The sequence below is a fragment of the Mugil cephalus genome, chromosome 14 (assembly GCF_022458985.1).
Source record: "Mugil cephalus isolate CIBA_MC_2020 chromosome 14, CIBA_Mcephalus_1.1, whole genome shotgun sequence".
Classification (NCBI taxonomy): Eukaryota; Metazoa; Chordata; class Actinopteri; order Mugiliformes; family Mugilidae; genus Mugil; species Mugil cephalus.
Window position 1 is genome coordinate 21,812,554 of NC_061783.1, and position 27,852 is coordinate 21,840,405.

The 27,852-nt window shown below is 37.3% G+C and overlaps 3 protein-coding genes and 2 long non-coding RNA genes across 5 annotated transcripts in view; 1 reads left to right on the forward strand and 4 right to left on the reverse strand.

Annotated features, from left to right (window-relative positions):
• LOC125019734 (major histocompatibility complex class I-related gene protein-like) overlaps positions 1-4,178 on the reverse strand; it is a 5,480-nt gene extending 1,302 nt beyond the window's left edge. Inside the window, exons 1-7 of the mRNA XM_047604700.1 lie at positions 4,113-4,178; positions 3,456-3,630; positions 2,003-2,272; positions 1,229-1,507; positions 984-985; positions 508-808; positions 254-358 (exon numbers count right to left, since the gene is read on the reverse strand). Of these exons, the coding sequence (XP_047460656.1) occupies positions 254-358; positions 508-808; positions 984-985; positions 1,229-1,507; positions 2,003-2,272; positions 3,456-3,504 (1,006 nt within the window). The 5' untranslated portion in view covers positions 3,505-3,630; positions 4,113-4,178. The remainder of the gene's footprint in view (positions 1-253; positions 359-507; positions 809-983; positions 986-1,228; positions 1,508-2,002; positions 2,273-3,455; positions 3,631-4,112) is intronic.
• The window catches only part of LOC125019699 (major histocompatibility complex class I-related gene protein-like), a 26,144-nt gene extending 11,735 nt beyond the window's left edge, over positions 1-14,409 (reverse strand). The window contains exons 1-6 of the mRNA XM_047604661.1: positions 14,267-14,409; positions 12,114-12,389; positions 11,310-11,588; positions 10,655-10,957; positions 10,356-10,463; positions 10,041-10,058 (exon numbers count right to left, since the gene is read on the reverse strand). Coding sequence (XP_047460617.1) covers positions 10,041-10,058; positions 10,356-10,463; positions 10,655-10,957; positions 11,310-11,588; positions 12,114-12,389; positions 14,267-14,315 — 1,033 coding nt within the window. The 5' untranslated portion in view covers positions 14,316-14,409. The remainder of the gene's footprint in view (positions 1-10,040; positions 10,059-10,355; positions 10,464-10,654; positions 10,958-11,309; positions 11,589-12,113; positions 12,390-14,266) is intronic.
• On the forward strand, positions 12,625-27,790 carry LOC125019736. Its single transcript, XR_007114115.1, has 3 exons — positions 12,625-13,882; positions 15,865-15,868; positions 27,650-27,790. It is a non-coding gene; the product is annotated as an uncharacterized LOC125019736 (long non-coding RNA).
• LOC125019738 lies at positions 19,008-21,117 on the reverse strand. Its single transcript, XR_007114117.1, has 2 exons — positions 21,066-21,117; positions 19,008-19,525 (listed from the first exon to the last, which is right to left on the reverse strand). It is a non-coding gene; the product is annotated as an uncharacterized LOC125019738 (long non-coding RNA).
• LOC125019717 (major histocompatibility complex class I-related gene protein-like) lies at positions 23,045-27,852 on the reverse strand. Its single transcript, XM_047604682.1, has 7 exons — positions 27,713-27,852; positions 26,206-26,481; positions 25,370-25,648; positions 24,716-25,018; positions 24,507-24,611; positions 24,192-24,209; positions 23,045-24,086 (listed from the first exon to the last, which is right to left on the reverse strand). Exons 1-7 carry the CDS (start codon positions 27,759-27,761, stop codon positions 24,052-24,054), a joined length of 1,065 nt encoding a protein of 354 aa, XP_047460638.1. The 5' UTR covers positions 27,762-27,852; the 3' UTR covers positions 23,045-24,051.

The window sequence follows — 27,852 nt, forward strand, 5'->3', positions numbered from 1 at the left end:
ATGTCAGAATATCTTTCATCATCTTCTCTCCAGTGAATATGATCCTCTTCTACTCACTCAACCTGAAGAATAAATCCACTCTGCTCTTCTGTTTAGTTCTCACTTTGTTTCTTTCTTCATCACTTCTCTCCCTCATCATCATAGTATAGTCATGTTCTCCTGACTTCTCCTGACTCTGAGACTTACTCAGCTTTTACTGATGGATGCTTCAAACTGTAGGATTCAACTCAAAGACTAAATTAAAGTAGCTCACCTTGTTTCTTTTTATGAACCATGAATCCAGCAGCTGCTGCAAAGACGACAACAACAACAACCACTGCAGAGATGATGATGATGGTGGTCATGTTACTTGGCTTCTCTGTTAAACAAAGAACAAACTTAAGATTAACAACAGTCCAGATAAAGAAGATTAAAACACCTGATTTACTTTGCAGCCTAATTAGAGTCTGGTTTGATACATTGTCAACTAACCTAAATATCCAACTAACCACATTCATGTCTTCTTACCCCAGTTGGTTCTGATCTGTGTTTCATCCAGTTTGGTGATGATGTCGTCCTCCACACCAGAGAGATGAAACACACAGTCGTACCTCCTCCAGTCTTCAGGTGAGACTGATGAAATGTTCAGGTCAACATTCATCTGGAAGGATCCATCATGGTTGGGGAGGATCTCTCCATGTTCCACTCCTTCATGAATCTCCTCTCCATCTTTCCTCCAGAACAACAAGGCTCTGTCAGGGTAGAAACCTGTAGCGTGGCAGCTGACTGGAGAGGAGGGAGTCTTCTGGAGGAGAGACACTGAGGACGTCTGCAGGGAGAGAGAATGTAGAGGATCAGTTCTTTTATATCCAGCTCCTAATGAAGATCTTTTTTGACCATGTCACTAAAATAGATATAAATATTCTCTGTTAAAATGTTCCAGAGTCTGTTGCAGACATGAAACCAGTGAAACACAGTCTCTTATTGTCCATGAGAAGGACAACCACTCGACACCATCAGGTCAATAACAGAAATAAAAGCATTCACTGCTACAGCTCCATGTAAAATCCTCTGGTGTAAGTCAGCAGTTATTTTCTGTGAAGGTGGGCTAGGGTAACCATAACCCCAACACTAATCCTCTATGGATTCAAAAACATCTCTCTGTCTAAAATTAAAATCTAGATAACACCATAAAACATATGATAATAATCATCAATGTGTTCACTAAGATGTAACAGGTCATACGTACCTGTTTTTAATAGAGAGCTCTTCCCATGGAGCAAATACATCTTCAACCAATTAGGACAAATCTCAGTGTAGAACCACACATTGTCTATTATAAGGTCTTTGTCTGAATCCCATTTCTGTTTGACGGAGAAGGCCTGAGCTTTAGGAGTGATCCATGTTGATGTCTTCAGATCCAGAGAAATTAAGTCTTCTCCATCATAACCATACTGTAAGAAACCAGTAGCCTTTCCAGTCTCGTCATCCCATTCACAGCCTTCCATAAGCTGTAAGATGTGGACACCTGTAAAATATAGACAACAGCATTATAATGAACATTATGAATAATCATGTGCAAATTAATAAAGAAGCATAGCCTGTGACCAACTGCTTGAAGCTTTTCTTATCCTCAGTGTAGGGCTGCACTATTAATCGAATTTTAATCACGAGCATGGCTTCCACGATTAAATGAGCCTGATGGCTCTGTTGCACATCTAATCAAGCAGATTCTCAATCAGTAGTCAGTAGTAATCAGTCTTCATTTTTTTCAGTTTCAACGTACAGTCAGGATTTTGGCATTCATTTCATAACAACCATCACACATGTGCTGGAGTACAGGCTACATGTGTCCAAGAGACACATAAATAAGGTTGATAATTTCTGTTCTGATCCATCCATTCTACATCTAACACCTGAACTCTGTGGCTATGATCAGGAGTCAGTTTAGTTTCTGTTCTATGATCTATGATGATCTGAGGTCAGGTACCACATACAACACACAACACACAATATACTGTACCTTCACTTTGGTTGAAGATCTGCTTCAGACTGGACATCGTGGTTTTGAAGAGGTGAGGATACACTCTATAACAATCGTTGGTGTAGAATTTATATTGATCAGGATCATTATCAAAGATTTTTTTCTGCCAGTCCAGTTTTACGTCTAGTTCCTTTTTGATGCCGTCACAGCGCGCAGTTTGGATGTCATCAAGCACTTCAACAGTCACAAGTTCTGGCAAGTTTGAGACTCCAGAGGATCCAGTGGAGAAATATCTCAGTGTGTGTTTCACTGCAAAACAAACAACATTTATAATGTGAGTGAAACATTAATGGAGGCCACGCCCCCTAGTGAAATGTATCAGTAAATACAGAGAGAATGGGAAAAATGTGGATTACCAGATCAAATTAAGGACAATTGGACTCAACAATGATCCATACGAACTAATATGGATTTGGAAAAGTGGATTAGCCTCAGTTACAGTTAGTTGAAGTTAGATTTAATTCATTTCTTATGATAAATGCAGCTAAATAAAAGATGCTAATGCTAAGAGCTATACTGAGAAGGAACATCATACAAAACTGTTGCGTTAAAAGGATGACGAGGAGTGATCACAAATATTCTGTTTATTGTTTTATTGTTATGCATGGACCTGAAATATGCAGTGACATCACTTCCACCTGAGGCCACGCCCCCTGGGTAAAAACATGTTGAAAATATCAGTAAATACAGCGAGACCGTGGAAAATGTGGTTTATTAGATCAAATTAAGGACAATTGGACTCCACAATGATCCATACGTGCCAAATAACAAATGGTTCACCAACATTGACATGTGGCCAGAAATCAGTTATTATATATCATATATATATATATATCAGATAACACAACAGAGATCAACACCGGGAAAATGCACAATATACTGTAGTATTTAGTTCTTAATACAACACAGCACTTTATACAACGTCTTTGTGCTGGAGGATCACTAGAGGAAGTGGGTTAACCTCAGTTTCAGTTATGATAAATGTAGCTAAATAATAAAACATGCTCTAACTCTAAGAGCTTTACACAAATATTGTGATCACAAATATACTGAAATAGTTACTGTCGACCGTAACTTCGACAAAACAACAACATCCACAAACTTATCTGATAGCCCTCCAGAACATAACTAAAGAAGTAACTTAAGGTTTGACTTCATCAAAAAGGTGTCTGTAAAAATATATCTGACTGCTTTTCAAATCTGTTCAAATCTTTTTTCATTATTATTAATGTTATAATTTAGCCTATGGTTCAAACTAATGCTGCTAATCTCCATGTTCATGTCACTTTTTTGCCACTCGGTGGCCGTAACCACGGAGACCAGTTTACTGTGACGTCACGTGGATCATCATCATCACTAATATGGTAGATTTCTGTTAAAAGAAAGCTAGAAAAGGAAGAAAAGATGGCGAAGAAAGTGAATGAGATCTTACCTGTTGATGAAACACGACAGAAGAGAAGCAACAGAAGCAAAGTTTTCATCGTTTTCTGTTTCTGTAAAACTTTAGACCGAGTCACCAGCTGCTTGGACTGATTTCAACTACTGCTGCTCCCACAAACTCTGGGAAGTTTGTTTCCCGGAAGATGCAGTGACAAAAAAGCGTTTCACTGTTGGACAAACACAATTTAACTACAGGTTTTTAATTGTTTTATAATACCATGAAAAAAAAAGCAGAAATGATGATAATAACTATTATTATTACCACTAGGTTTATTCTTCTTCTATCACTGATATGCAAACTGCGAGTCGACTCGATAATAGGAAGTGTAACAACATGCAAACGCAGCCATCATGTTGTGGCAACACGAGGGATAATTTACTCAGTTATGTCTCAAAACTCTTTTCTCTTTTGTATACAACCGACAACGCCACCTTGGGTTAGGGCCCAAGGACCCGTATTAAAGGTCAATTACCAACTATTACAAAAGGACACAGGTTCGTTCAATCAGCGAGAATAGGAGACGGAGTTCAATTATCACATACAAAAACTTTATTTTGGCACTCTAAAATAAACAAGGCATGGGACAAAATGAAAAATAATAAAAAAAAACGGAGCCAACTGAGAAAAAGGATACGAGCTGGGGCTTACCGGCTGGAGGAGGAACCAACATGGGGAGTGACGTCCACAATAAAAATGAAAAGGGGGGCACCCCACTCACACAACCAAAAAAACGTGAGGAGCGCACAAAATAAGCAGGGACCACCACACACACACACACACAGGGGACCAACACCACCCGGGGAAGAACCACCACCACCGTCCACCTCCAGCTCTAGGGAAAATAAAGCACAGTCAACAGGGCTCACAATTAAAGGAAAACAAACAATATCCCACAATATAAACGAATTAAAGAATAATCAATTAATACACTAAGGAATAATACAATTAGATTAATCAAAAATCAAACAAATTAACAAACAGATTAAAGAGTCTCTGGCCAGAGATATCTACTCAACAGTAATCGTAACTAATCCATTTCTGACAAGTAACTGAGGGCTGAAATTAAGAAGTTTTCCCCCCAAATAGAACGTAAATAATTACAATAAACTCCCAAAATGACACCTTACTCAAGCAAAGCAAACCACTTAACCAAAAAAATAAATAACCACAATAAACTTTACTATTAATCAGAAAAAGAAACAAAATATAAATAAATGAATAAACAAAATTACACCACACCTTGAGAATTACATTTAAAACGCACACACACGTAAGCACTCACGCACACACGCGGGCACTCACGCACACACGCAAACATTCACACACACACGCAATCTAAACTAGGGGCTGAGGGTCCGGACTGGGCTCGTAATGTCCAGCACAAGCGGTAGCCACACACCAACGAACGCGCACCGCCACACGTGCAATAGCAGCAGAAAACCCGGGCCAGCAGCGCGAAGCAGGTCGACCCAAAACGGCCGTCAAGAACCCAAAGTCAGGAGCAGCGAATTAACAGGAGCAGCGAAGTAGCAGTAGCAAGGTAGCAGTAGCGAAGTGGCGAGGCAGCCGTGGCTAATCAGCCGGAATTATTCAGTACCAGTCTTACTCTGCTTGGCGTCCAAACTACCGGCCTTTTATCCGGTCGGTTTCGGTCTCTACCAAAAAGGGAGAGGGGTGAAGAGGGTCGACGTAGCGGCGAGGGACAGCCACCACAACACCAACAACCAGCACTGTTAGAGGGAGAGGAGTGGAGAAAGGAGGAGGCTCAACACCTGGCCAAGACAATTAGCAGCAGCAGCACACCGCAACTCACCTAAACGCCAGTGATAGCGACCCCAGTGCCCTGCCAGGACCGCGTCAAGGATGCCGGATCTGTCCGATGCGGTGAGCAGCGGGGACAACCTGGAAGTGGGCGGGCCGACGAGGCAGGAAGCGAGAGGACAGGGGGGAGAAACCTCTCCTATTTTTATCCTCTCTGTGTGACTAATGATTGGCCAGAGAGGGCAGGGTGAACCGGAAGTATTCAAGACAGTGGTGCCTCATACCACTACACAACCATGGACAAAACTAAGAAAAGTTTCTGAAAAAAACATTTCATAAACTCAACACAATCGTTTTTTATACATAGTCATAACATAGAGGTAAAAAAAATGATATATGCAGTATTATCTTCATTTGAGATGTCAAATGGGGTTTTGTGGCCCCCAATGTTTTCTGTGGGAAACGGGTCCTAATTGCTCTTCGCGTGTTGAAGGTTGCCGACCCCTGGTCTAAGAGACCCTAAGTCTAACCCTAACCCTAAGTCTGAGTAACATCTACGTGAATAAATGCCAGGTCCAAAAGTTTCCTAGCAAAACACTGAATTGCACAAAATGGTTTAAATGTTATATATTTGTCCTGTCAGTGGTCACAATGTTGTGTTGGATCTATGTAAATTGCTTTCCTTTCAAGGTACCAAAAAATTATGCTTCCCTACTCTCTCTCAGTAAAGTGGAGGGTTTCATTTATTTTTCGTCATTTGCAGCCAAACCCTCAGTGAAACCGTCCAAAAAATACGCAAAAAAAAAACAAAAAAAAAAAGAAAAAATGCACCAGTCCAACGGTATCACTAACTAGAGCTCAACACACATCGTTAGAAAAAACAAAAGAAATCCCAGGACACACTGTCTCAACCACACAGTAACTATGCAGCATATCACTACAACATCAGCAGAGAGGAGAGAATGAGTCATTGTTGTCTGGGATCCAGCTGATCTGGATGTTCTCATTCAGCTTCCAACGCACAAATAATATTTATAATCTTACTCAACTGACACAGAAAAAAACCCAAGGATTTAGGGAGAGGGGTGATCTTTGTTGGAAAGTGAGACATCAGCACAAAAACAGTTGGTTTATCTTTGTTAGACTGGTGAAATTGTGGACTCACTGATAATCCTTTTGTTTTGTATTTTTCTTTCAGTGTGAGTGTGCACATCAACTGAACCAGTTTTCGGTTTCTATAATTTTGAAAAACTAGTTGTGTCCCACATAATCCACTCTGCGAACTGGGGTTGTCAGGTTTTCTGGTGCCCGATTCTCAGGATCTGTAATGTCAGAAAGAAACCTTGTAAAACAGGCGTACCTGTACAGTGTGACAATCTTTGCTACTAAATATCATTCTGTGCAAAGAGAATTGTGTTGACTAGGACACGTATGAAAGAGTTGCGCTAGTATCTTCTCTAAAAAGTAAAACCACAATGCATTGTAGGCTTAGCGTACACCTGGAAAGTCTGTCTGTATTGCGCGGCAATGCACTTGTGTTTTGTTGTATTTTTAGCGTGTTTGCATTAATGTTAACAGAATAAGATGGTACCCCTATGGACTCCAACCAACACTAATAATAACGACATGAGTGAAGGCCTTAAAGTGGCAGATTTGTGAATGGAGTGCTAATGTAAACAATTTTTGATCGTAAAAAGTGCGCTTTTGACCCACAATGCATTGCATGGTCACAGGGTCTTTCCATCCATATGAGAACATAGGTCTTGAACAAGGTGTCTGCGGAAACACTGCAGTGACATCACAAAATGTTTGGTTGATCAGACATTTTTAGGTATTTTTTAATTTTACCCCTACACATTAAAATTTCATGCAAGATGATGATAATAATGTATATAAATGGCACTAGACTGAGTTTAATATAGAGCATATATAGTAGGTGGAGGGTCCCTACTTAATCTCTCATCAGTTTGGGGTCCTTAGACTGAAACTGTCACACCGCAGTGAGGTCAAGTTGGGTTTTTGTCCTGTATCCAGGTTTTGTCTCGTCACTTCCTGTTTTATTTTGAAAAGTAACTCTCCTCTAGTTTCAGGTCGCTTGTCCTTCCTCATGTGTCACCGGTCTGATTGTCTTCCCTGATTCCTGATTACTTCCACCTGTTCCCAATTACCTCCATGTGGTCAAATAGTCTGTGTCTCCCTCCCACCCTGCAAGGTGCGGACTGTCATTGCATTGCTTGTTTTGGTACAGTCCCAAATAAAACTTTGTGCTCAGAGAGGTGACTGATAGTGAACCTGTTACAGAGGACCAGTCTGCTTGTGTCCATGTGTTGGTAACACTGAGATCACAGGTTTTATCTACACTGTATCTTCTGGGACTAAAAAAAACCCTGGAAGGCAAACGTTTTAACTAAAGTAACAGCATCACACTTTATTAATGATAATAATTTGATAAAATTTGATAATTCGCCTTTAAAGTGAGATGAAACACCATCAACAAAAGCACAAACTACAACAGCCCCGTAGATATGATCAGATGTTGTGAGATGTTTTGCACAGCAGGGGGCGTTCTAAGGAAGACTGAAGAACGTTTATCATGGTTCTCTTGGTAAAGTGGCAGATAGTGAGTAGCTGTAGTGGAATAAAACAGGTTTCAGGACATTTGATCAGGCTCCATTATCTATCACAGGATTCAAAACAATTTATGACTAAATGTTGATGAAATTATTCAACAGACTAATATCATTAGACATGTTTTAAAGATGTGACGTCTGAATCAGTTTAAATGTGATATTTACAACAATATACTTTCATATGAATGTATTTTATGTATTGTTGAGGTATTTATATGAACTGTTTCTTTATTAACTCTTCTCCAGGACGCTGCTGCTTTGTGTGGAAGTTTAAACACTACAAATATCTGAAGACTTTGGATAAAACTCACCTCTTGTTTCATTTAAAATGATTAGAAATAATATTTTCATTATTTGTGGTTAATTTTGTTTGATGTGTTAAATAGTTAATGCACATATGTTCTGCTCCACACAGACAAACTGAAACTGTTTCCACTGAGGCTCGTTCTGATGAGTCTGCACATGTCGACATTTAAAAATAATAATAATATTAATAATTTTAGGTTAAGATCAAGACTGATATCACCAGCCTTGAAAGACAAAGATTCATGCTAGGACAAATATTTCACATTCCATTTGACTTCACTTTTTTTCCTCCTCCTCTGACTCACAAACATTACAGGTCAGAGAAAGTGGTCTGTGATGCTGAAGGTAGTTTGATCTGGTCTGTAGACACATAACTGACTAACAGGGTCTGGTGTGTACTTTTGTTCTGCAGTGGATAGAAACATTTATTGTAGAGTTGTCAGAAAAAGATCAGTGACAGCACTATTGTCTTTTCACATGAATCATTATTGCTGGTTCTTATTCCGCATCGATATAATGGACACACAGTAAACTAGATTTTATTTTCCTCAGAATTTGGCAGAAAATGTAGTTTTACCCAAAGTTTAGTGTCAGAAATATAATGTGAACTAATCTAAATGTGAATAAAAGTGGACAATGTTTGAAACAATACTTTATTAAACTTGTGAAACAACAGCACAAAAATATTGATACATTTGACACATATTTAAATGTTTTAAAAACTGGTGACATTTCTGAAATGTTAGACAGTAAAACACGTGACACTGATATTCAAGTGTTATTATCAATACTTTATTATAACGTACCTATAAAACTATGTCCTAACCTTCTCTCTGTCTGTCTCAGGTCTCAACCCCCACCCTCCCCATCCCTCTCTTTCCTTTTCTTCCTCTTCCATCTTTCATTACAGGAACCAGGTTAACAAGGATCTGAAGCTTCCTGAGATGTGCCCCCACCCTGAGTCTCAATCCCTGGGTTCCTCTACCATCATGTTTACACATTCAGCCCTTCACTTCATTCCTCCCCTTCTCATCCCTCCATTCATTTCTCTCATGACCTGTCTACCAATAAACTAACTTTCATCAATTAAGACGTGGTCTTTGTTAGTGTGATCAGAGTTTTGGAGCAACCCTGTGGAGGCTCTTTGTTCATGTTCAGTGTTGTTATGACTCATCACTGGACTCCAGCTGTACAGTCATTAACTGATCTGATAAAAAACTTAATCACCTTAGACAGGAACCTTAACAAGAAAACTTTAAACAGTTCTCTGAAAGCCACAAGGAGCCAGAGAAAAGGAAGAGGGCTGATATGAGAAGGTCTATTTGATCCAGTTAGTAGTCTACCAGCAGCATTCTCCATAACCTGCAACCGACTGCTGGATGACTCACTAAGAGATGTAAAAAGTGTATTACAACAGTCAGTACCAGACTGCATAAACATCTCTGATTCCTCATTTGAAGCTAAAGGTCAGCACATGAAAAAATATAAAGTAGAAGCAGCACAGCAGACTCCATGAGACCATGTCTTAGAATAGAAACAAACGTGGTCTCAGGAATCTAGTATCAGGAGTTTTTAGCAAAGTTGTTAGTGTATAAATGTAATTCATGTTCAAAACTCTAAGCCATTACAAATTTCTTCTATTAGTACTAATACTATGACACGTTGATGCATGATGAATGTAACTCCCATATACTCTAAGGTGACTCAGTGAACTGTGTTTGTCAGTCAGGTTTCTGGTTTCAGTCTCTCAGAGACTCAGAGCTGTTCTCGGGATCTGTAAGGTCAGAAATAAACTGAGTAAAGGGTCCATTCATAGTAAATAAAAAGCAGAATGAGATTTTTAGATCAGATGAAACAGAATAAAATCAGTTTCACTTACCAGGTGGAGCCTTTTGGTCTGAAATGAAAAGTAAAGACAGGTCATTTCAGTTCCAGTTGTTAATGTCAGAATATCTTTCATCATCTTCTCTCCAGTGAATATGACCCTCTTCTACTCACTCAACCTGAAGAATAAATCCACTCTGCTCTTCTGTTTAGTTCTCACTTTGTTTCTTTCTTCATCACTTCTCTCCCTCATCATCATAGTATAGTCATGTTCTCCTGACTTCTCCTGACTCTGAGACTTACTCAGCTTTTACTGCTGGATGCTTCAAACTGTAGGATTCAACTCAAAGACTAAATCAAAGTAGCTCACCTTGTTTCTTTTTATGAACCATGAATCCAGCAGCTGCTGCAAAGACGACAACAACAACAACCACTGCAGAGATGATGATGATGGTGGTGGTCTTGTTACTGGGCTTCACTGTTCATAAAAAACAATTAAGAAGAGTTCGGGTGGAAGTTTGGAACAGAGGTACATTCCCCCTCATGTACTTTGCATCTGTATGAAATGAAACTCTTCTTTATAACATTAAAGTCTGTTTCGATCAATTATCAACTGACCTGCAGGACAAGGCCTTAAATATCCAACTAACCACATTCATGTCCTCTTACCCCAGTTGGTTCTGATCTGTGTTTCATCCAGTTTGGTGATGATGTCGTCCTCCACACCAGAGAGATGAAACACACAGTCGTACCTCCTCCAGTCTTCAGGTGAGACTGATGAAATGTCCAGGTCAACATTCATCTGGAAGGATCCATCATGGTTGGGGAGGATCTCTCCATGTTCCACTCCTTCATGAATCTCCTCTCCATCTTTCCTCCAGAACATCATGGCTCTGTCAGGGTAGAAACCTGTAGCGTGGCAGCTGACTGGAGAGGAGGGAGTCTTCTGGAGGAGAGACACTGAGGGGACGTCTGCAGGGAGAGAAATAGAGGAGGAAGAGGAACAAAAATAATTTAGGTTGTTAAGCAATTAGTCTGTCTGATACATGGAATCAAGTACAGTCATACTATATATTTGCAACATGATCATCTTTGCTGATTAACCACAAACACAGATGGAGCTGATCTATGGTCATAAAATATATTAAAGAATATATTGAACCAATGACGGTGAGTAATAAAAAGTGAAGTGATTAGTTCTTTCTTGCCAAACATCTCTTCATCTTTCTCAGAAAAAGAGTCAGACTCACTGAACTGATAATACAACAAATATACAATAAACAGTATAGTGTTCACCAAACTACATCAGGTCATGTGACTCTACCTGTTCTCAGCAGAGAGCTGTTCCCATACATCAAACCCAACTTCAGCAACTCAGGACACATCTGAGTGAGGAATTCCTCATACTCTTTTATCATAAGAGTATCTTCATTCCATTCCTGTTTGATAATATCAGCCTCTGGTCTCAGAGCGGTCCATGTCAACATCTTCAGATCCAGTTCAATGAAGTCTTCTCCATTATAACCATACCGTACAAAACCAGTGACCTCTCCAGTCTTTTCTTCCAGTTCACAGCCAATCATAGTCTGTAAAATGTGAACACCTGAGAGAGAGACAACAGAGATCACAATGAACAGTGATGTATAAATATCTGAAGATGATTTTAAATGATGATCCATTGTGTGATGCTCTGGTTTGTAGATGCTGCAGTGTAATCTGAATGGTTTAAGTAGCATGCTTTAGTCATCATCATCTTTTTTATTTACATGTCAAACACAGTCAGTGGAGGTCTTGTATTTATCGAGGGCTTTTCTACTGATTGGTAGAAAATGTGATGAACTAGATCAGATCAGATGGTTCATTTGTCATTCATACTAAAGTAGTTTCTTTACATCCAAGACTGTTGAACTGATAAATGGGAACCATCTGCTGGTGACCACTGTTGAATGTGAAGGTTCTCAGTCATCCAGGACATGGTACGTCAAGAACAAACTAAAACTAAAAGGTGGACTTGCTGAGTTTCTTGGAGATGTTTCATCCAAGAAGCTCCTTCAGTTCCAAATGACTGGTGGAGAGAAATGTCCTTCACAAACTAACTGTTAATAAAACCTGGAATATGTAGACCTACCTGAACCTTCACTGTGGTTGGAGAGCTGGATAAAAGTGTTCAGTCTGCTTTTGAAGAGAGGAGGGTAAATCTGAAAACAGTCATTAGTGCCCAGTGTCCAGACGTGAGGATTTTCATCAAGTACTTTTTTCATCCAGTCCTGTCTTGGTTCATATATCTTGTTGCTGCCATCACAGTAAGCCACCTGGATGTCATCAACCTCTCCTACGATCATAAACTCTGGAAGGTTTGGGACTCCAGAGGAGGTAGTGATGTAAAACTTCAGTGAGTGTTTCACTGTGGAACAAACAACAAATATAATGTCTCTATTAAAATAAATGATAAGAATTGTATAAATAATACTGAATTAAATATGGACTTAGGCTTCATTTGATAGAAGGAGTCTGGTAAAACATCAACTGTGTGAGAACAGTTAAAGCCATGACACAGAGCAACATGTAAGGTTGAGTGGAAAGAATTTAAAGAAAAGATGATAAAGAATGTGAATGTGATCTTACCTGATGATGAAACATGACACAAGAGAAGCAGCGACAACAACGTTTTCATCCTGATTTTTAATTTTTTATTTATTATTTTGATGAAGACATTGGGCCATCAGCTGGTAAAGAGCTGTGTGTCTGAGCCCCAAAGTAAATCCACTACTGGAGGTAAAACCAGTTCTTACTTGGTTTAGTAATGAAGCTGTTCAGAGCGCATGCACGGAAAGTTTTTCAAAATAAAAGCAATGAGTGTAATTTCCCAATCATTCATTCACTCCGTCAATAAGTAAATGGTGAATGTACAGACTGAAGAGGAATTAGTTTGTGGAGACAGAGATTTTCATTTTCATTTCTATCTGAAATTATAATGTGAATGATTTCATTTTAAGACGTTTTGATGGGTTTTTATTTTGTAGTTCTACATATTTCCCGATAAGAGGTGGACCAGTAGCCTAGCAAAAACATTTAAAATAATTTTATCTTCAGATGTAAAGTGACGCAAGAGAGAAAAAAAAACACATAATTCGTTCATTTTACTTTCTAACAAAAATAAAGCCCAGCAGTGATCAGTTTCTCTGAATTTTTTTGTAGAGTAGGGGGCGTGTCTAATGTAGACCAACTAAGCTCAAGTCACATGGTCTGTATTATTATTATTATTATTATTATTATTATTATTATTATTACAATAATTGTTGCAAAACTATTTATGACTAAATGTTGATGAAATTATTCAACAGAGTAACATCACTAAACATATGTTAAAGATGTTGACGCCTGAATCATCTTAAATGTGATATTTATAATAATATGATTTCATGTGAATGTATTTTATGTATTGTTGAGGTATTTATATGAACTGTTTCTTTATTAACTCTTCTCCAGGACGCTGATGACTTGTGTGGAAGTTTAAACACTACAAATATTTGTAGACTTCAAATAAAACTCACCTCTCGTTTCCTTTAAAACGATTAGAAATAATGAGTGGAAATGTGAGGATGATGCTTATTACAATCATCAGTGAACAACTTATATTGATCAGGATCATTATCAAATAGTTTTTTCTGCCAGTTCAGTTTTATTTCTCATTTCTTGGTGCTGATGTCACAGTACACAGTCTGGATCTCATCAATCACTTCAACACATAAACATAACCTCACATAGACAGAAACTCTGGAAGGTTTGAGACTCCAGAGAATCCAGTGCTGCAATAACTCAGTGAGTGTTTCACTTTGGAACAAACAACATTTATAATGTGAGTGAAACATAAATAGACTCATCGTCACTAATATGGTAGATTTCTGTTCAATAACTTTTGGGTTTATTTTGTTTTGTGTTAAATAGTTTACACTGTATTAAGGTAGTGTTGTAGGAAAGAGAAGTGAGGTTCTCTCTGGAGACAGGACAGAGAATATGCATGCCAGTACCGTAAGTACACAAGTAAACGCACAAGGAAACATGACAACAGGAAGCCGTGTTACGGTTTATAACGTCAGTAAACACATAAATAAAATATAATCACACATATGAAGCATCTGGTAAGTGTTTTATTTGAGTTATTAGTTGAACTGAAAGTGAAACTTAATGATAGTTCGAGGCTGCAGCAGATCTGTGAAACAGAGTCGAGTGGAAATAATTTAAAGAAAAAGACGATGAAGAATGTGGATGTGATCTTACCTGATGATGAAACGTGACACAAAAGAAGCAGCAACACTAACTTCATCATCTTATTTCACATGTGGTCAAGATTCCTGCTGGTCGAGATCTGGCTGAACCCGAAAGTAAAATGAGGGAGTGTCCACCGACTGCGTAATGGGGAGTTTTCTTTCTTTCTTCTTCTTCTTCTTTTTTTATTTTATTTTTTTTTTTACTTCGTTCTGATGTGACAACAACTGTAATCAGTTGGTAAAACGTGTGTGGATTTGCTGTAAAACGTTCAATACAACAAGCTTTATTTATTTATTTATTTATTTATTTATTTATTTAAAGGCCTGAAAGAGTGTCTGCATGTCACCACAAGCTTCGTGATGTTTATCAGAGGTTTACTGCACAAAAGTTGGATAAATTCTTGGAATAATTGGTTGCATGATTGCTGAGCCAGGATAAAAAGACGCAGCTTAATCAAGCCAGGTGTGGATTCATAACTATACTGCGTTAAAGCAGTAACTTCGTCAGTGGTTTCCTCTCATTCACATCCAGTCCTGATCTGTAAAATGTGGACACATGAGAAAGAAACAAATAAACAAAGAGAGAGCTTATAATAAACAATGACATATACTGGAGTTATCTCAATATCATTTTTATTCTTCAGTGTGTTGTTGTGGTCACTAACAAAGAGCTGATGATCAACACTTGTTCTTAATATAAGTGGTGAAAACTAATTGTAACATTTCAAAATAAAATAAATAGACCTGATGTGATTCTCCAGGTTGTGAACAAGCAGCTTTGTCAGTGTAACCGTCATCATATTTGGAGGAAACACTGAGAATATGTGTCATGTTGGTTAATGATGAACTGACACCAATGAGCCTCTGGGTTTAGTTTACTCACATTTCTAAAGTCTGACCTTAAACATAAGTTCCCACATCGATGCTCCTGATAAAACTCCAAACCAGTCACTTAGAACTGAAGAACTGAAACTCATCAATTATTTACTTCTTAGGTTTAATGTTACCTATCACATCCAGTAATTCTGTGACCCTCAGGTTTATCATGTATTCATTATGTTCAAAGCGCCTGGTACATGCACCAAGACTACAAAACCAAATCCTGGTGAAAGTGAACCATGAAATGGACTTGTTGTTAGTAATAAATATCACAACATATAGTTAAGTTGATGTGAATAATGTCATTGGACACAAAGCTTAACTCTAAAGCTAATGCTTCATGATTCAGCCTTAGTGACCGCGGTGGAGACAGAGGATTGGAGCGCTATCATGGTTTGATCTGCATCCACCCTAGTGGCAAGACTGGCACGACAGACGGCCTCTGTTCACATGATTACTGGTTGTTTTAACCTCCTGAGACTCAGCGTCCTCATATGGGGACATTTTTAGTTTTAGGTTAGTGGCAGCTTGTTCTGCATTTTGCTTTTAGACCTGGTGTCCTCATAAGTGGACACTTTTGTCTGCCATCTAGTGGTAGCAAAGGGTCAATTCAGTAATCAGTGTACAAACATGATAGTGGGAATTTCAGCCTTCAACTTGAGATTATAATGAGTGTGTATAGAGTGGATGACATCATCATCATCATCATCATCATCAGCCAGAGTGGAGGAAGGTGTCTGAAATTGTCTGAATCTTTGAAACTTTTCTCTTTCTTTGCTCGTCTCTGACACAATTTACAAACTAGACACGTGATTTTTTTTGATTTTGTCAAAGAGTGAGACGTACTGAATTTAAACTGTGAGCCTCTGGATGCGGTTTATTCTCTCTCTCTAGGGTCTCCTCTAGGTTCATATCATCCTTTAAATAGTCTGTGGCTGCACCTATTGATTCACAACTGAGACAGAGTTGTAAATGTTTTATTTCTTTACATTATTTAATTATTTTACCTGAACCTAAAATGAAATGTGATGAACTAGATCAGATCAGATGGTTCATTTGTCATTCATACTAAAGTAGTTTCTTTACATCCAAGACTGTTGAACTGATAAATGGGAACCATCTGCTGGTGACCACTGTTGAATGTGAAGGTTCTCAGTCATCCAGGACATGGTACATCAAAAACACAAAGGCCTATCTGAATCTTCACTGTGGTTGAAGAGCTGCCTCAGACTTTTCGTCCAGATTTTGAAGAGATGAGGTTGACTCTTGAAAACACTGCTTAGTGTTCCATTTCCAGACTTGAGGATCGTCATCAACTCATTTTATCATCCAGTCCTGTCTTGTTTCTGATGTATTGTTGGTGCCATCACATTAAGCCACCTGGATGTCATCAACCTCTGCAACAGTCATAAACTCTGGAAGGTTTGGGACTCCAGAGGAAGTAATAGTAATGGTATCATATCACTGCAAATGAAATAATAAGAATAAAGTAATAACAACTTAAAATAATCTTTAAATTTGTCGCTAGAATAAAAGTACCGGTCAGTATTTAATTAAAGGAATGACAAAGACCAACATGGAGAGTCGAGAAGAAACCGTGTTAAGTTTATAACGTCAATAAACACATAAATAAAACATATTCACAAAGTAGATAAAAATGTTCAAGCTGCACTCAGATTGTTATATTTGTGTTAAATGGTCTTGTTCTGGCGCTTTTCCACCTGTTGGCGCTCAAAGCGCTTTTACAGTCACAGACGCATCCACCCATTCACTCACACAAGCACACACACATTCACACACAGTGCCACACACTGGGAGAAACTGGGGGTTCAGTGTCTTGCTCAAGGACACTGCGGCATATTGCACATTCGGGGGATCGAACCGCTAACCCTTCGGTCCAAGAACACCCGCTCTACCTCCCATTTCATGTCCCACAATTACACTGATTACACCTGAAACAACATCCCATCATTTCAGCATGTAACACACGTGTAAAGACATGTCAGACTGACTATAGGCTAACCAGGGCTACAGTGAGTTATAGTAGGTGTGTGCATGATCAACAATGTTATTGGCAGAAATAGAGGGCCCCAAAATCAAAGTTTACTGAGGGCCCCATGGAGGCTTGGGCCGACTCTGCTTACAGACACCGGGTCGGGAAGCTCTCCATGTCCCACCTGTTGCTGTTTTCTTTTCTCTTTAAGTTAAATAAACACCTCTCTTTTGTAACTTCACATGTCCCCAGTTTATGCTTCAACCCTCTTTTGAACTTTATTTATTTGCACATGAAGATACAACAAATGTAAAAACTCATGTAGTTCAGAGCAGCCATGAGTCCATAATAAATATTGAATCCACCATGACTATTAATTTGAGCTGTTCTCAGGCGTAAAATTAAATCTCTCTCTTCATTTGTCAGTTTCATGGAGATTTCATTGCCTTAAAAATGAAGAGTGGGATTTCATCCAACATAAGACTCTTCAGGTGTGACTGGTACCTGTGACATGTGTGTTCATGTGTGACTCTGGGACAATACTTTTACCAGTTTAACAGTTGGTAAAATAATTTAAAGTATCTAATCTAATCTGATGAAACAATAATTTGTTTTCAATCCTTTTTTATATTGCATCATTATTATTATTCCAAATAAAACACGTATTATACTTGTGTTATCATATACAATGCAATAAAGACCAAGTTCTTCTGTTTGTGATGTCACCATTACTCCAGATATCACTCTAATCATTTATATTTACAGTTAAGGCCTCCAACATAATCATAGTTAGAGCTGCATCTTCAGTAAAAGAGTTTAATAGGTAGAAAAACTCTTAGATTTGTGAAATGTGAAATGTATCAAGAGTGATCAGTGTCTGTCCACAACGTCTCAGTGACAACAGTCTCATTTATTTTCAGCCTAAATCTTTATCAAATGTCATATAATAGTCTTATAATTGTTTGTAACAGTGGAACAGTTGTAACCTTTAAAATGACTCATGTTAAAAACCTATTGTAGTCCTCCATCTAGTGTTGAGCCTGGATGCGTCTGTTTAAGTCACGGTAAAAGTTGTGATTCAGTGAACTTCCACTAGAGGGCGACAAACCCCGTAAACTGATCACAGAGGTTAAACTCACTGTCAGAATATATTTTTAAATGTTTGGCTGTTCTTTTATTTACTGGGATTAAAATAACCTGGAAACAAAGAGTTTCTGATCAACACCATTATAAAAAAAGAAGAAGAAAAAAGACTGAGTTCTGCCGAACCCTTAAAAAAATACGCACCAAGAAATTCACTGTTGGTAATGATGCTGCATTGTTACAGAGTATTTAAATATAAAGAATCTTGAGAAAGAAAAGGAAACATAAAACAATTCATTATCACAAATGTGGCGAGTTTCTGTTAAAAGGAAACAAGAAAAGAAAAGAAAAAGATGAAGAATGTGAATGAGATCTTACTGGTTGATGAAAAGTGGCAGTAAAGAAGCAACAAAAGCAAAGTTTTCATCTTGTTCTGTTTTTATAAAGACTTTAGACCAAGTCACCAGCTGGTTGGACTGATATGAAAGTGTTGAACTTAAACCTGATGACTGGATTTGTGTTGACTGTAAAAGTGGAAATGAAATCGAGTCAAAATGTTTTGTCACAAGTGACAGAGGATTAAAGAAACATCTTTGAAATTTCATTTCCTCATCCACACAGATCTCACAGATAGAATATTACAAATTAATATAAAAAGTAAATGCAAAATAATTTCAAGTTAGAACCACCACTGGATGTGTGCAATGTTTGGTTCTGTCCACCAGAGGGCGACAACAACAACAGTACACTGATCACCTCAGTGAATGTTTTACACTGAGAAAATGTAACAACTATGTACAAAGAAAGAGAATTTTATTTTTACTTCGTTTTTATAAATAAAGAAAAATAGGAACACTTCAGAAAATGATATGCTTTACAAATACTTTAACTTTAACTTCTCTTAAAAAAAAAGAAGAACCAAAGATATGACAGGATCTTATCACACACAAAGAGCACATTAACTTATTCATCTCCATTTTATATCTTCACTTTATCTCCAGGGACTAAACTACATTCACTGGCCCAGTTGACTGAACAAACACTTTTATATGAATGTCATTTCCTGCTCAGAAATTAAACCACCATCACTACCTGGTTCCACTAGACTTCATCTGATCTGGTCTCTAACTGTAAACTCCACTGGTTGATGATATGATCCAGTATCAAGTGTTTAAGTTATAGTCAACTCTAAAATACAACAAATCTATTCAACAACTTTGACATAAATTTAGTAAAGATGATCAAATATAAAAAAAATCATGGTATTTGTTAGTCAGGTTTCTGGATCCAGTCTCTCAGAGAGTTCTGTAAGGTCTGAAACCAAACAGAGTCACTCTTAGTAAATGAAGGAAACAGTCTGGAGAAATCACAAATGGTTGATGAGATCATTTGAAACAGAATAAATTGATCTTAATAAAAAATCATTTAAATCTTTTTCTGTTTCTATAAAGACTTTAGACCAAGTCATCAGCTGGTTGGACTGAACGTGTTGAACTTAAACCTGCTGACAGGATTTGTGGTGGCTGTGTCAACCAAAAGTGGAAATAGAACCAAGTCATTAAGTTTTTGGTTTCTCAGAAGTAAACATGTGACAGAGGAACAAAAAAACACATTTGAAAATCCACTTCCATCCACACAATCCTTAGAGAGAGAATATTACAGCATCAAGAAAACTAGTGAAATGTTAAAGTTATAGTCAACTTTAAAGTAGAACAAATCTATTCAACAACTGACATCAATTTAGTAAAGATGATCCCAATATAAAGAAACTCATGGTACTGGTTAGTCAGGTTTCTGGATCCAGTCTCTCAGAGAGCTCAGAGTTGTCTTCACTATCTGTAAGGTCAGAAACAAACAGAGTTAAAGGTCAACTCATAGTCTGGAGAAATCATCAACAGTTTGTTAGATCAGATGAAACAGAATAAAATAAGTTTTACTTTTGGTCTGAAATGAAAAGTAAAGACAGGTCATTTCAGTTCCAGTTCCAGAGAAATCTACAGGCTATAGAAACACTGCATGAAACTTTTTCTGGTCTCAATTTTTAAAGAGTTTGTGTAATTCATCCAAACCATAATACATGTATTTGTTGTTTTATGCAAATACATGTATTAAGATTCAATGGGGTTCAATAAGTCCTTAACCAACGTCTTAGTAGTACAACGGACATGAATGTTGTAAAAATGAATTAAAAAGCCTCTCTCCCTCTGTCTCTGACTTCTTTGCCGGCTTCATTGCTGGACTGGAGTCAGGGGTTTGTTGGAGACACAGCAGAGCAGCTGGAGACGTGAAGTATTCTGCTCTGACATCCACTTCCTGTGGTCAGTAATGTTTCAGCCGTCAGCATCTACATTTACACAGACACAACTTTTTCATCCTGAGCAAAGATTCTAACTTTTAATTTTATAATATTTCATTATTCTTGTCGCTGTGTTCGCAGTCAATCATCTGAATATTATCAACCACTGTCACAGAGAAATATTCTGGTAGGTTTGTGAGTCCAGATGACCCAGCAATGCGACTTTTCAGGGTGTGTTTCTGTAACGCCTTTAGACCAAGTCACCAGCTGCTTGGTCTGATATGAATGTGTTTATCCAGAAACCTGCTGACTGGATTCATGTTGGGTGTGCCAACCAAGAAGTGAAAATAGAATCAAGTCATAAAGTTTTTTGTTTCTAAGAAAACACGTAATAGAGGATTACAAGGATCCTTCAAATTTCACTTCCTCGTCCACATAGACTGCAGCAGATATGTCTTTTATAAACTAATCGCAAGTTAATTAAAGTTATTCTCAGTGTTCTGAGTTGTTCATGTGAGGAACTGCATCATGTTCAATGTGTATAATTGTTTGTGTTACCTGAGCTGCTGTGTTTTGGACTTTAGCATCAGACAAGTAGAGACAGACGTCTTTAGATGAAGCAGCAGAGACACAGATACATGACAGGATACAGAGACACATTTATACTTAATGATTTACTACATCTGCAGGATTGGAATTAACTATTTAAGATGTTGTTTATTGCACTGAATGTGTTCACAGGTAAAAATGTGTCAGCTCAACCTTTGTAACTGTAGGAACTAAAACAGCTCAGATGATTATTTATCTACTGTATCATTTAAACATTCATTAGGATCTTCATACAAATTAAGGTTCAATCAACACACTGAGCTGTAACTGCTGCGAGAGTTCAGATGAGCTCAGAAAGAGGAGGAAAAGAACAGAGAGAGGGAACTCACAGGCACCACTAGATCCAAACATCATGAACCTTAGTTTTATTTTAGTTGAAATTTAAGAAATTAAATATGTTGCAGCCCTCTTCTGAACTTTCTTTATTTGCATGTGAAGATACAACAAATGTAAAAACTCATGTAAGTCAGAGGAGCCATGAGTCCATAATAAATATTAAATCCACCATGACTATTAATTTGAGCTGTTTTCAGGAGTAAAATTAAATCTCTCTCTTCATTTGTCAGTTTCATGGAGATTTCATTGCCTTAAAAATGAAGAGTGGGATTTCATCCAACATAAGACTCTTCAGGTGTGACTGGTACCTGTGACATGTGTGTTCATGTGTGACTCTGGGACAATACTTTTACCAGTGCAACAGTTGGTAAAATAATTGAAAGTATCTAATCTAATCTGATAAAACAATAATTTGTTGTCACTCCTTTTTTTTTATTGCATCATTATTATTATTCCAAATAAAACACGTATTATACTTGTGTTATCATATACAATGCAATAAAGACCAAGATCTTCTGTTTGTGATGTCACCATTACTCCAGATATCACTCTCATCATTTACATTTACAGTTAAGGCCTCCAACATAATCATAGTTAGAGCTGCATCTTCAGTAAAAGAGTTTAATAGGCAGAAAAACTCTTAGATTTGTGAAATGTGAAATGTATCAAGAGTGATCAGCGTCTGTCCACAACGTCTCAGTGACAAGTCTCATTTATTTTCAGCCTAAATCTTAATCAAATGTCATATAATAGTCTTATAATTGTTTGTAACAGTGGAACAGTTGTAACCTGTTAAAATGACTCATGTTAAAAACCTATTGTAGTCCTCCATCTAGTGTTGAGCCTGGATGTGTCTGTTTGAGTCACGGTAAAAGTTGTGATTCAGTAAACTTCCACTAGAGGGCGACAAACCCCGTAAACTGATCACAGAGGTTAAATTCACTGTCAGAATATATTTTTAATGTTTGGCTGTTCTTTTATTTACTGGGATTAAAATAACCCGGAAACAAAGAGATTCTGATCAACACCATTATATAAAAAACATAAGAAAAAAGACTTAGTTCTGCTGAACCCTTAAAAAAATTAAGCACCAAGAAATTCATTGTTGGTAATGATGCCGCATTGTTACAGAGTATTTAAATATAAAGAATCTTGAGAAAGAAAAAGAAACATAAAACAATTCATTATCACAAATGTGGTGAGTTTCTGTTAAAAGGAAACAAGAAAAGAAAAGATAAAGATGAAGTTTTCATCTTGTTCTGTTTCTGTAAAGACTTTAGACCAAGTCACCAGCTGGTTGGACTGATATGAATGTATTTAACTTAAACCTATGGCTGGATTTGTGCTGACTGTAAAAGTGGAAATGAAATCAAGTCAAACTGTTTTGTCACAAGTGACAGAGGATTAAAGAAACATCTTTGAAATTTCATTTCCTCATCCACACATATGAAAAGTAAATGCAAAATAATTTCAAGTTAGAACCACCACTGGATGTGTGCGATGTTTGGTTCTGTCCACCAGAGAGCGACAACAACAACAGCAAACTGAACACCTCAGTGAATGTTTTACACTGAGAAAATGTAACAACTATGTACAAAGAAAGAGAATTTTATTTTTACTTCCTTTTTATAAATAAAAAAAAAATAGGAACACTTCAGAAAATTATATGCTTTACAAATACTTTAACTTTAACTTCTCTTAAAAAAAAAGAAGAACCAAAGATATGACAGGATCTTATCACACACAAAGAGCACATTAACTTATTCATCTCCATTTTATATCTTCACTTTATCTCCAGGGAATAAACTACATTCACTGGCTCAGTTGACTGAACAAATACTTTTATATGAATGTGATTTCCTGCTCAGTAATTAAACCACCATCACTACCTGGTTCCACTAGACTTCATCTGATCTGGTCTCTAACTGTAAACTCCACTGGTTGATGATATGATCCAGTATCAAGTGTTTAAGTTATAGTCAACTCTAAAATACAACAAATCTATTCAACAACTTTGACATCAATTTAGTAAAGATGATCAAATATAAAGAAACTCATGGTATTTGTTAGTCAGGTTTCTGGATCCAGTCTCAGAGAGTTCTGTAAGGTCTGAAACCAAACAGAGTCACTCTTAGTAAATGAAGGAAACAGTCTGGAGAAATCACAAATGGTTGATGAGATCATTTGAAACAGAATAAATTGATCTTAATAAAAAATCATTTAAATCTTTTTCTGTTTCTATAAAGACTTTAGACCAAGTCATCAGCTGGTTGGACTGATGTGAATGTGTTTAACTGAAACCTGCTGACAGGATTTGTGGTGGCTGTGTCAACCAAAAGTGGAAATAGAACCAAGTCATTAAGTTTTTAGTTTCTCAGAAGTAAACATGTGACAGAGGAACAAAAAAACACATTTGAAAATCCATTTCCATCCACACAATCCTTAGAGAGAGAATATTACAGAATCAAGAAAACTAGTGAAATGTTAAAGTTATAGTGAACTTTAAAGTAGAACAAATCTATTCAACAACTGACATCAATTTAGTAAAGATGATCCCATATAAAGAAACTCATGGTACTGGTTAGGCAGGTTTCTGGATTCAGTCTCTCAGAGAGCTCAGAACTTCTTCACTATCTGTAAGGTCAGAAACAAACAGAGTTAAAGGTCAACTCATAGTCTGGAGAAATCATCAACAGTTTGTTAGATCAGATGAAACAGAATAAAATCAATTTTACTTACCAGGTGGAGCCTTTTGGTCTGAAATGAAAAGTAAAGACAGGTCATTTCACTTCCAGTTGTTAATGTCAGAATATCTTTCATCATCTTATCTCCAGTGAATATGATCCTCTTCTACTCACTCAACCTGAAGAATAAATCCACTCTGCTCTTCTGTTTAGTTCTCACTTTGTTTCTTTCTTCATCACTTCTCTCCCTCATCATCATAGTATAGTCATGTTCTCCTGACTTCTCCTGACTCTGAGACTTACTCAGCTTTTACTGCTGGATGCTTCAAACTGTAGGATTCAACTCAAAGACTAAATCAAAGTAGCTCACCTTGTTTCTTTCTATGAACCATGAATCCAGCAGCTGCTGCAAAGACGACAACAACAACAACCACTGCAGAGATGATGATGGAGGTCTGGTTACTGGACTCCTCAACTGAATAAACAATTAAGAACAGTCCAGGTTAAACATGTTATTATTTGTTAAATTAAAAGCACAAAGATTAAAACATCCAACCAACCACATTCATGTCCTCTTACCCCAGTTGGTTCTGATCTGTGTTTCATCCAGTTTGGTGATGATGTCGTCCTCCACACCAGAGAGATGAAACACACAGTCGTACCTCCTCCAGTCTTCAGGTGAAACTGATGAAATGTCCAGGTCAACATTCATCTGGAAGGATCCATCATGGTTGAGGAGGATCTCTCCATGTTCCACTCCTTCATGAATCTCCTCTCCATCTTTCCTCCAGAACATCAAGGCTCTGTCAGGGTAGAAACCTGTAGCGTGGCAGCTGACTGGAGAGGAGGGAGTCTTCTGGAGGAGAGACACTGAGGGGACGTCTGCAGGGAGAGACATAGAGGAGGAAGAGGAACAAAAATAATTTAGATTATAAAGAAATTAACAGGTAGATACATGGAATAAAGTACAGACATACTATATATTTCTAACATGGTCATCTTTGCTGATTAACCACAAACACAGATGGAGCTGATCTATGGTCATAAAATATATTAAAGAATATATTGAACCAATGATGGTGAGTAATAAAAAGTGAAGTGATTAGTTCTTTCTTGTCAAACATCTCTTCATCTTTCTCAGAAGAAGAATCAGACTCATTGAACTGATAATACAACAAATATACAATAAACAGTATAATGTTCACCAAACTACATCAGGTCATGTGACTCTACCTGTTCTCAGCAGAGAGCTGTTCCCATACTTCAAAATCAACTTCAGCCACTCAGGGTAAATCTGAGTGAGGAATTCCACATCATCTTTTATTCTAAGGGTATCTTCATCCCATTTCTGTTTGATAATTTCAGCCTCTGGTCTCAGAGCGGTCCACGTCAACGTCTTCAGATCCAGTTCAATCAAGTCTTCTCCATCATAACCATACCATGAAAAACCAGTGACCTCTCCAGTCGTTTCATCCCATTCACAACCTTCAATAGTCTGTAAAATGTGAAGACCTGAGAGAGAGACAACAGAGATCACAATGAACAGTGATGTATAAATATCTGAAGATGATTTTAAATGATGATCCATTGTGTGATGCTCTGGTTTGTAGATGCTGCAGTGTAATCTGAATGGTTTCAGTAGCATGCTTTAGTCATCATGATCTTTTTTATTTATGGGCAGTCATTCAACAAACAGTCAACACATTCATGTCAAACACAGTCAGTGGAGGTCTTGTATTTATCGAGGGCTTTTCTACTGATTGGTAGAAAATGTGATGAACTAGATCAGATCAGATGGTTCATTTGTCATTCATACTAAAGTAGTTTCTTTACATCCAAGACTGTTGAACTGATAAATGGGAACCATCTGCTGGTGACCACTGTTGAATGTGAAGGTTCTCAGTCATCCAGGACATGGTACGTCAAAAACAAACTAAAACTAAAAGGTGGACTTGCTGAGTTTCTTGGAGATGTTTCATCTAAGAAGCTCCTTCAGTTCTAAATGACTGATGGAGAGAAATGTCCTTCACAAACCAACTGTTAATAAAACCTGGAATATGTAGACCTACCTGAACCTTCACTGTGGTTGAAGAGCTGGATTAAACTGTTCATCCAGATTTTGAAGAGGGGAGGAAGAATCTGAAAACACTGTTCAGTTTGCCATTTCCAGATTTGAGGATTGTCATCAAGTATTTTTTTCATCCAGTCCTGTCTTGGTTCATATATCTTGTTGCTGCCATCACAGTATCCCACCCAGATGTCATCCACCTGAACTAAGATCATAAACTCTGGAAGGTTTGGGACTCCAGAGGAGGCAGTGAAGTAAAACTTCAGTGAGTGTTTCGCTGTGGAACAAACAACAAATATAATGTCTCTATTAAATAAAATAATAAGAATTATATAAATAATACTCAATTAAAACATGGACTTAGGCTTAATTTCTTTTATTATTTATTTATTTATTTTGATGAAGACATTGGGCCATCAGCTGGTAAAGAGCTGTGTCTAAATTCGAAAGTAAATCCACTACTTGAGGTAAAGCCAGTTCATACTTTGTTTAGTAATGAAACTGTTCAGAGCGCATGCAAGAACAACTTTTCAAAATAAAAGCGATGAGAGTAATTTCCCAATCATTCATTCACTCCGTCAATAAGTAAATGGTGAGTGTACAGTCTGAAGAGGAATTAGTTTGTGAAGACAGAGATTTTCATTTTTATTTCTATCTGAAATTATAATGGGAATAATTTTCATTTTAAGACGTTTTGATGGGTTTTTATTTTGTAGTTGTATCTATTTCCTAATAACCAGTGGACCAGTAGCGTTACCATCCAGGAAGGATTTACAAATATAATTACTGTTGTATTAACATTATTACTGTTATCATTATTATCATGAATAACAATAATAATAGTTGCAAGACTATTTATGACTAAATATTAATGAAATAATTCAATAGATTAATATCATGAAACATATGTTAAAGATGTTGACGCCTGAATCATTTTAAACGTGATATTTATAATAATATGATTTCATGTGAATGTATTTTATGTATTGTTGAGGTATTTATATGAACTGTTTCTTTGTTAACTCTTTTCCAGGACGCTGATGACTTGTGTGGAAGTTTAAACACTACAAATATTTGTAGACTTCAAATAAAACTCACCTCTCGTTTCCTTTAAAATGATTAGAAATAATGAGTGGAAATGTGAGGATGATGCTTATTACAATCATCAGTGTACAACTTATATTGATCAGGATCATTATCAAATAGTTTTTTCTGCCAGTTCAGTTTTATTTCTAATTTCTTGGTGCTGATGTCACAGTACACAGTCTGGATCTCATCAAGCACTTCAACACATAAACATAACCTCACATAGACAGAAACTCTGGAAGGTTTGAGACTCCAGAGAATCCAGTGCTGCAATATCTCAGTGAGTGTTTCACTGTGGAACAAACAACATTTATAATGTGAGTGAAACATAAATAGACTCATCGTCACTAATATGGTAGATTTCTGTTAAAAGAAACTAGAAAAGGAAGAAAAGATGATGAAGAATGTGAATGAGATCTTACCAGTTGATGAAACACGACAGAAGAGAAGCAACAAAAGCAAAGTTTTCATCTTGTTTTGTTTCTATAAAGACTTTAGACCGAGTCACAGCTGCTTGGACTGATTTCAACTTCTGCTGCTCCCACAAACTCTGGGAAGTGTT